Source organism: Sciurus vulgaris, assembly GCF_902686455.1.
Source record: "Sciurus vulgaris genome assembly, chromosome: X".
Taxonomy (NCBI): Eukaryota; Metazoa; Chordata; class Mammalia; order Rodentia; family Sciuridae; genus Sciurus; species Sciurus vulgaris.
Window position 1 is genome coordinate 23,503,537 of NC_136471.1, and position 10,446 is coordinate 23,513,982.

Sequence of the window (10,446 nt, forward strand, 5' to 3'; positions counted from 1 at the left end):
ATGCTTTCTGTGCCTTTTGAATTGGTGCTTTGAAGCTGAATATTGGGGCAAAGGATATTTGAACTTGGTGCCTGGGGTGATTGATATTCACCACACACTGAGGGCAATACTGCTCACTGCAAACATTACATCATTTTTTAAAAGTATTCTAGTATACACATCCTGGCATTCAGAAGTTGATACTTGAGTGACTTTGCATTGAGTAAACTCCTTAGCTATTATAAAAATATGAAAAACTGAGGCAGCACAATTTCATTTAAAGTAAATCTAAAGTCTGTAGTTTAAAATAGGGCTTGGCAAACTGGCCCTCCACCTGTTTGATGTGGCTTGCAAGTCAAGAATGATTTTTACATTTTAAGTGCATGAAAGAAATCAAAAGAAAATAGTTTGCGACATGTGAAAATTGTAGAAAATTTCAGTGTTACTCTCCAAAGATAAGGTTTCATTGGAACACAAGTACACATTTATGTTTTATCTATGGCTGTTTTCACGCTCGAATGGCAGAGCTGAATAATTGTGACAGTGTTGTCTGCAAAGGTGAAAGTATTTACCATTTGGCTCTTTAAAAGAAAAAAAATGAACTGACCCCTGATTTAAAAGAAAGTGTGAGAAAAGTGGAAAGAAAGAAAGAAAGAAAGAAAGAATATGACCAAGGTTCAATATGTTATACTGTCCTTTGAGAAAAGGGTTAAATGGAGGATGGGTAAAGGGAGAGGATATTGAACCTAAAAGAAGGGTGTTTGTGGGCCAGGGGATGATTATGCTGGAGACATGGGGGCACCCTTGTAAGAATTGAAGGATTGTCACACAGAAAGAAGGAATCAGCTTATTCTCTATGAGTACAGAAGTTACATCTAGATCCTACTGTGGGAAACCATAAGGTAGCAAATTGTGTAAAGGAACATTTCTGAATTGTTTAGAGGTGGGATAGCTAGCCTTAGGAGGTACTCCATAGTTGAGTACTCCATAGTTGGAAGAATTCAGAAAGGCAGACTATGACTTATTAACAAGGATCTAGTTAACAGACTGAAGCATCCATTTTTTTGGTACTGAGGATTGAACCCGAGGGACATTTAACCACTGGGCCACATCCCAGCACTTTTTATTTTGTATTTGAAGATGGGGTCTCATTAAGTTGTGTAGGGGCCTCACTAACTTGCTGAGTCTGGCCTCTTGAGTCACTGGGATTGCAATTGTGTGCCACCACACCTGACCACACATTTGATTTTTTAAAAAATATTTTAACTTGTAGATGGACACAATACCTTTATTTATTTATTTTTATGTGGTGCTGAGGATTGAACCCAGTGCCTCACATGTGCTAGGCAAGCACTGTACCACTGAGCTACAGCCCCAGCCCCACGCATTTGGTTTTTATTAAGTCCTTCCTAATCTTGGGAGTCGCTGATTTTATGAACCTGCACTAGTAAGAATCTGTATCAAGAGAAGATTTCTGAGTACTGAATATACATTTTATTGCATTCTCCTGCTCAAAAAATCGTCAATGAGATCTTTATATTAAATTATGTAAAAATTCCTTAGTTCTGTGTTCTTAATTCCTAGGTTCTTTGTACTTGCATCTTAGCCTAAGCCATCACTTTTCCCTGGTACAGCATTTGCCAAGGTGGCTTCTAACAAACACTATTCCAGCATATGTAAATTAATGATGTGTAGAAAAGGGTTCTGTTTTCAAATAGTTGGGACATGCTGACATTGAGTTCTGCCACTGACACTTCCAATCTACATTAGAATACTAAAAACTCTTGAGAAGTCCTGCCATGAATAAGTTTATTTAACCATTTTTTAAATCTATCATTTCCCAAATGTTGAAACTTTTTACTTTTGCCACAGCTGTTAACCCAGAATGGTTTTCCATTTGTCATTTTCCTATTCTCTTCGGTTGTCTTTATTGTTTTTACATCTCTATTCCTGTTGTGTATCATTTTTCTCCAACTTCATTCCTAAATCTAGAGTGAGGAAATAATGAGAGTATTAATTAGACTACAGAACTGTAGAAACAGTTTGATGCCCCTGTAACCCCAGGAAAATAGAACAGGAAGATAAGAATTCTAGGTGAATATGTAAAAGGAAAAATGATATGTAAAAGGAAAAATGATATGTAAAAGAAAAAATGAAAGTGTTTTGACATCATGAAATTTCTCATAGTCTTTTCATAGTCAGTTACTCAGTCACTTTTTATTAGTAATCTAACCTTTCTCTTGTAATTTCTGATTTTTTACTGGTGTTCTGTTTATGGTACCATCTATTTAATTAGGCAGTCTTGAAGTGTGTGGATTAAATATCTCCAGATGTTGTGGCATGACCTATGCTAGGAAGGTGACATCCATACTGGTCCATTCCTTAATGCTTTCCTCTAGAGAGTTAGATTATTTTTCTTTCTCTGGAATAGTTAGTGACAGGTCAAAAGGAATGAAGGTAAGAATTTATTATAGGGTCTATTTTTAATCATTTTGAGATATTCTACTTTCCTGCATATGAGACTGTCTCAAAGTATTAGGTTTTTACTTGAATCATTCATATAAACCATGAATATGTATTTAAATATCTCTGCAGTCACGGTGACTATTACTTATTGAGAATAATAACAGCCAGAGGGTGTAACTTAATGATTCAAGAATCACCTTCATATAAAGACTCTATCTAGTCTCCCTAGAAACCAACGATCAAATCTCATTAGGGTCAACTTAGCCCTTTCTATAATAGATAAATTGAATAACATGCTGTTTAATTTGTATGTGTATTATTGAATGAAGCTATGAAGAATATTTGGTCTGCATATTAAAGAAATCACCATGGTTTTGGTAAGTAAGGAAAATTTCAGCGTGATTTTTCCCCCTAAATTATTTAACCTTGAATGAATAGTTGGGAATGCACAAGAAATTTGAATATTCCAGTGTTGTGTAAGATTGTTTTTAATTGGTAAACAGTACTTTGTTAACTGTTAACGAATACTTTATTTTCTGATTTAGTTTTCAGCCTCTTCAGGGGCTTGAAATAGAAAGTAGAAAATGCTTGACTAGTTGATAATGTTTCCAAATGTAACATTTCCTATGTTGTATGCCATTTCCTAGTTTTTATTTGGAAAGATAAAACTATACTATAAAAAATCATATGCCATTTCTTAACATCTTTAGAGATTGCCAAGACCTAAATATTCATTGTAGAAAATTTGGAAAATACAGCTGAATATAAAAGCAAATATAAAGATAAAGGGAAGATCAGTAATGTAGAAGAAAGAGATCTAGAGGCATAGTGGAGGGATGGGTAAGGAGAGGCAATGCAGAATGAATTCTTAAAAAATCATGGTATGTGCACACATAAATATACCACAGGAAATTTAACCTTTGTGCATAAGTAAAAAGAGCCAGTGAAATATAAATAAATAGATGACTGAAAGAAAGTCTAGTAGCATAGAGAAAGGAAAATGGGAGAAGGAGAATGGAGAGAGTATGGGAGAAAAACAGGGGGAGTCATGAACGGATATCAAATGCCATGCAGTATGAGTATTTTGGGATGAACCCAGCTACTAACTATAACTAAAAGCTATAATTTAGAAAAATAGAAGTTACTGGTTCAGCTCCTTGGGAGGCTGAAGCAGGAGGATTGCTTGAAGCTAGGAGTTCGAGGCTAGCTCGTGCAATGTAGCAAGACCCTGTCTCTTTAAAAAAAAAAAAGTGGGGGAACATGGTGACACACACCTATAATCCCAGTGACTCAGGAAGCTGAGGAAGGAGGATTTCAAGTTAGAGGCCAGCCTGGGCAACTTAGTGAGACCCTGTCTCAAAAATAATAAAGGTTGAACCTGTAGCTCAATGATAGAATGTCCCTGGGTTCAACCTTCAGTACTATAAAAAAATTACCTGTGGTTCTACTTTCAGAGATAGCTACTGTTAACTGCTAGTCACATTGTTGTTAATATTCTTTCAGCGGTTACTGGTATTTGTGTATTGTTTCCAAAAATTCAGTTAGCTCCTGATAGTTCCTGGTTAACACTATTCTAAACATGAGTCTGAAATCTTTGTTTACATCTGTTATTTCCTAGAATAAGGTTCTAAGAATGCAACTGCTAAATCAGAGAGTATGAAATTTTAAAAACCTTTCTTTGATATTTCCAACTTGCTTTCTAGCTAGGTTGTGTATTAGTCTCCTCATGCTGACATAACAGAATACCACAGATTGGGTAGCTTAAGCATTAGAAGAGTGTTCTCTCACAATTATGAAGACTGGAAATCCAAGATTAATGTGCCAGCAGAGTTGGTTTTTGGTGAGGCCTCTCTTCCTGGCTTGCAGATGTCTAATTATGCACATGATATCCTTACACGGCTCTTTCTCTGAGTGTGGAGATTGAGAGATAGATGGATAGATATATGGAGTCTTTTGCTCTTCTTATTAAAGACATTAGTCCTATTTGGTTAGAGCCCACCCTTTTGATCTCATTTAACCTTATTTAACTCCTTAAAGATCCCTTCTGTAGATACAGTCACATTGAGGATTAAGGCTTCAACAGATGAATTTTGAGGAGCTACAGTACCCTCCATAACAGGTGGTAGCATTGACATTCAACATTAGTTCATATTTTACCATCTAAATGCCAACACTAAATATGTACACCATGTGCATACACATAAGCATACACATATCATTCCTAATTTGATAGAGATTACATTGTTTAACTTTGCATTTCTTTGATCCTTAGTTTCGGTGAAACATTTTAAAAAATGTTCTGAACATTTTTTATGAGATTTCTATTCCTATACTTTGACCTTTTTCTGTTGTTGAAGTTGTTAATTGCCCATAAAACTGCATTTTCATTTGAGTAGCTATTTTGATTTTATTTTTTGCTATTTTGAATTTTGTCAGACATTTTTGCTTACACAAAGAATCATATTTTAAAATGTTTTTTATCATTTGATATAAGCCATTATTTACCTTTGAAATACAGCACAGTATACAGAGTTAATAATATATGAGTTTACATATTAATGAATCATGTTTAATGCTCACCATACATTCATTAAAAACTTTATAGTTTGGATGCATTGATTTGCTGGAAATAAAATATAGGAAGTGGCAAGGTTAATGCAAAAATCTTTCAGATATTATTTACTCTGAATTAATAAATATAGCAGTGTTTCCTGAGATCTACTCCCCAGAACTCGGATCCCACAAGATGTCTGATGAGAAGAGAGTTCTGTTGGTTAAGTAGCTCTGGGGACTGCTGCATCCTATGTCCCCTTCCTTGTGACTTATGGTGCACATCAGGAACTGAAAGGCTCTGAGAATCCCTGTAGTAAAGAAATTTGTTGAACTTTTATAAACTGGGTATCTCCAAAACTTATTTTAACCATAGAATGTAATCCCCCAATTTTATTCTTTGTTTATATGATTTATGTTAACTGTATATTTTGAAATATATATAAATTCACAAGAAATTATAAATAGATTTGTCATGCACTCTTCATCCAGTTTCCTCGCATGATATCATCTTGCACAACTATAGTATTAAATGACAACCAGGAAATTGCCATTAATATAATCCAAAGAGGGCTGGGGATATAGCTCAGTTGGTGGAGTGCCTGCCTCACAAGCACAAGGCCCTGGGTTTAATCCCCAGCACCATAAAAAAAAAAAAAAAAAAAAAAAAAATATATATATATATATATATATATATACACACACACACACACACACACACACACACATATATATATATAATCCAAAGAGCTTATCCAGATTTCATTAGTTATATGTGTATTCATTTGTGATTGTGTGTTTGCATGTGCAGTTCAGTGAAGTTTTACCATGCATGAATTTTGTAACCACCAGTACCACAGTATTCCATTATGTTCTCTATGGTCACACTCACTCTCCCTACTCTGATTTTTGACAGTCATTGATCTCATCTCCATTTGTATAATTTTGTCATTTTAAGAAGGTTATATAAGGACTGGGGTTGTGGCTCAGTGATAGAGCACTTGCTTGGCTTGTGTGAAGTACTGGGTTAAATCCTCAGCACCACATATAAATAAATAAATTAAGGTTCACTGACAACTGAAAAATATTTTTTTAAAAAAGAAGGTTATGTAAATGGAGTAATGCTGTATGTAACCTTTTGGGATTGACTTTTTCACTTAGCATAATTCTCTTGAGGTTTATTCAGGTGGATTTATATATCCATAGTTCTTTCCTTTTTATTGGTGAGTAGTGTTCCATAGTGTGGATGTATCATAGTTTATTTAACCAATCATCCATGAAATGACATTTACCTCCACCCCTATGTTGGGCGGAATCTATTAATATTCTATGTAAATATTGTTTGAAAAAATGCCCCTTTAAAAATTGTATACCACAGAAATGATTCAGTTAAAGAATTGTCTCCTTTTTAAGGATTATCACTACTTGTGGAAATTAAGCCTATTATTATTTTATTTAGGAATTCCAGAGACGCTGTAACACTCTGATTTCATTGATTGAGAAAGAAAATATGGAAATTGAGGAAAGAGAGAGAGCAGAAAAGAAGAAACGGGCTACTAAAACTCCAATGGTAAAATTTTCAGCATTTTCCTAACTTATAGGTAGATCCCATTTTTTTACATAATTAAAATGCCTATATTATGTTTAATGCCAAAATGATACATATTATAAAAACTGTTTTTATGAAATGCTACTTTGTTTTGGACAGAAAAAGAATTATACCACAACCAAATGTTTCCTATTTGTTTTCAGAACATATGGTTAGGAAAACCCTAGTAACAGGTCTGAGTATTTAAAAAAAAATTCCTCATGAATCTGATCAGAAGCAAAATGCTAGTAAAATCCTTTGGATTAATACTAGGCTGTTTTGGGGGTAGGAGGTGGGTAGGGAAGGGATGGGATGGTGTTAAAGTTGAAACTGGGAGCTCTGATTTGATCAAATAAATGATCTTCGTGGAACCATGAGTGCAAATGAGATCTTTGAGCAGACAAAGCTTTACTTGGTAATAAGTTAACTGTTGGATAATAACTTCATTTTAATCCAGTCAGGTTGCCTTGTATGGCTATAATTTAAAATATTCTTTGGTAGGATCATATTATTTGAGTATGGTTAAGTAAACTGCCATATTTCATCAAATCTAAGATGCCTTCCATTGTAAGACACAGCATTAGTGTACGTATCACTAAGAAAAAATGCTGCCAAGTATAGTTTGTCATCATTTGTAAGATGCATCCCAATTTCAGAGATGCTAAAATGTGAAAGAAATGTGCATCATAGAAGATATGAAATATAGTATGTTAAAGTCTATTGTGAATTTTTTAAAACTAGTATTCATAAATAAAATTTTTCCCAGAAACTTTTAAGTATTAAGTAGTTCTTTAAGATAAGAGTACATTTATAATACCATGTGTAAGTAGATATTTGATGACTATTTTTGATGGATATCATGTCTTTTCATAAAAAGAAACATCTTTGAAGGTTATTTTACTTTGGGTTATATAGTTTGTTGGGCTATATAGAACATGAACTGTGAGTATAACATTGAAGTGAATATTCATGTTAAAATTTTTTTTTAATGCATTTACATCCTAGATTTAACATTGTTGGGCCATTTAAAAATGTGCATATTGGAGCAGAACATTAAATCTGTTTCCATTTTAGTCACAGAAAAGAAAAGCAGAGTCAGCTACTGAGAGCTCTGGAAAGAAGGATGTCAAGAAGGTGAAATCCTAAAGCCTAGAAATAAAGTTTTAAATGGGAAACTGCTATTTTCTTGTTCCCATCTTCAAATGCTAATTGCCAGTTCCAGTGTATTCATGGTACTCTAAGAAAAATTTCATTGGTTTTTGATTTCTTGCATATTTTATATATTTTACAATGCTTTCTACCTGAAATGTGTAGCTTTATATTTTATGCATTCTAGTATTTTTGTGTACTGTATTTTGTGCATTTCATGTCTTCATCAAAATCCTCTCAGTCCTTGTTTTTTTGAAGCTTGTGCTGAGGTTTTAGCTTTTCTATGTTTTATATGCCGCTGCTTTGAAAGAGAACCTAGATTCTATAGCTGTATTATTGTTGTTTCATACTTTAAATTTATATGGCTGTGGAAAATGAATTAAAATGATTTGAGGAGAAAGACTTTTTCACTTCTTTGTTGCTTTCTTTTTTCTATTGAGTCTGGGCTTGTATGTGTTACTGCATACTGTGATTAGCATAATAATTGTTTCTTTGAGGTCATCTAAATATTTTTTTCCTAAAGGAATAAAGGGTGAGAAAAGAAAAATATGAAAAAACCTAATATTTGATACTGTGCTTGCTGTCAGTATGCATTACATTTAAATTATTCTCTAAATATTCAAGTGGGAAAATATAATAAAGAAATGTCTATAAGAAATTTAATTATTTCCTGTTTTTTGTGCAGTAGAAAGCAGTTGTGTTTACTCAATTGTATTGCTCACTACTATGTATTCGGTCAAAAGCTAAAGCTTTGCTTGTTGACTTGTGCATCATCTTCTGTCCCATAGAGCCAGTTCACTGGAGTCTGAGTGTAGCATGTAGATTTATTAACAAATAAATTAAAAGTATGAAATAAGTACTGTGCATTACGGAAGAAGGGCAGCGGTATTCATTAGGAATACAGTTATGCTCAGGTAAAAATCTCCATGTGTCACAGATTTTACATATTGGGAGTTGTTAATTTCTTGTTCACACTACTTATCCTATGCAGGACAGAGAGATGTGGGGTGGGAGGGGTTTACTCCACCTAGTCACTCAAGGTTCCAGGCTGACTAAAATGCTGTGCTATTTTGTAGCTGCACCACTTTTCAGCTGCCACTATGGTGAATAAGTGAGAGGCTGGAGAATTTCATGTAGACTTCTCAGTGCTTCAGTCCAGAAGTGACATATGTCACATCCACTTAGTTTTCATCGCCCCCAAACTAGCCACATGGTCCTGTGTACCTGCAAGAAGGCTGACACATATAGGTAAACAAACAAAATGTTTTACATTACTGCCTTCATTACCCTGCTTCTTGTCTCCAAACTCCAGTCTAGAGCTCTTAAGCCCAAAATCAAATTTTAGAATTTTCCACTCCAGTGAGATGAAAGCTACCATTAGTAACCTGAGCTGGTGACAGTGATACTTGTGAGTTATGCTATACTCCCACTGAGGTTCTAGACTCTGATCAAATCAGTTTGGCCTTCATTTTCCCAGGGAGGAATGAAGATAGAGGGTGGGAGCAGGTACAGTTTGAGGGTCTTAGAACACTTTGGTGGAAATTTAACAGTCTTTACTTCTTGTTCTTTCTCTGTTAACCCTAAGTGGTTAATAGCTGAACGGTATGTGACTGTCTACCTTAAAGGAGGAAATTTGCAGGTAAGTTCTTTTCATTGGGATCATTTCCCTGATCCATATCATGGTTTTTATGAACCTGTCTTGGACCAAAGGAATTCACCTCCTCAAGGCTGCCAATGAATGAGTGTGAAGTCATCCTTAGAAACTTATGAAATGGTTTTACTCTGGACTTGACTTAAATATCACACTATATATTTGGTGTAAAATTTACCACCTACTCTATTTCTCATCTTGAAGGATATAAACGTACATCATTGAACCCAGTCTACCAAGAAGACTGATACAATGAGGACCAGAGGATAACATAGTCCAAATAATATCATGTTGGGGATACAGAATTTCCCAAGTCTGAATATGAGACCTCTCTTATTGTCAAATTTTCACAGAGGCATTAAACTCCCAAAAGTTCCTAAAAGAAATCCCATTTAAAACAAGAAACCTAGACCGACAGGGTAGTCTCCTTCCATCTGGCTACCATGTTGGGGAGAGAGGCTAGAGGAAGCAGGAGAGAGTAAAAGTACAATGATCCCGCCCACTAGCAAAAACAGTCCAATTAATTGTACTGGAATCCAACCTAATCTGACTACTCGTTTGAAAAATGTGCAAGGAGGAAAGTTGAGCAGAAGAACAGGGACACTGAGAGATTTCTTTTTACTCAAAGCCTCTATCTGTTGACTATCATGGGTGAACAGGTTTCCCAACAATCCTAGGGCTTCCAAAGAGGTCCTCATAAAACATCTATCTTGATTGATTTGGTTATTTGAAACCTTCCAGTTAAGAGAAGCTACTGATGTAGAATCTTTGCAGGTTTCCTTTTTGTTAGTTTTTTTTTTTTTTTTGAAAAGCCTCTATTCAACTGGTGAAATTACCCACTGTTGCAAAAATAAAGTGCTGTTTCCCCCAACTACTGGCAAAGGTCACTACTGTGGTCCACTGTCCCTCTTTTGTGGTGTGGTAACCAATGCAGTAGTTAAGTTTTCCAGGTTTGTGTCCAGGCCCATGATTAATGCTGATGTCCACATTGCTTTCTCTCCAGGTGTCCTTATCAGCTCCTGAAATCAAGTTGCCACCAATTTCAAACTTCTATGATTATTTC

At 34.9% G+C, this 10,446-nt stretch overlaps 1 protein-coding gene across 5 annotated transcripts in view; it reads left to right on the top strand.

The window, feature by feature from the left end:
- The window catches only part of SMARCA1 (SNF2 related chromatin remodeling ATPase 1), a 72,188-nt gene extending 64,046 nt beyond the window's left edge, over positions 1 to 8,142 (top strand). For 2 of the 5 annotated variants that reach the window (XM_079123351.1, XM_079123355.1), the window contains 2 exons: positions 6,455 to 6,565; positions 7,658 to 8,142. In XM_079123351.1, the coding sequence (XP_078979477.1) occupies positions 6,455 to 6,565; positions 7,658 to 7,729 (183 nt within the window). In that variant the 3' untranslated portion in view covers positions 7,730 to 8,142. Of the gene's footprint in view, positions 1 to 6,454; positions 6,597 to 7,588 lie in introns of all 5 variants that reach the window. The other 3 variants (XM_079123352.1, XM_079123353.1, XM_079123354.1) reach the window with 3 other exon arrangements.
- The last annotated feature ends 2,304 nt before the right edge of the window (positions 8,143 to 10,446 follow it).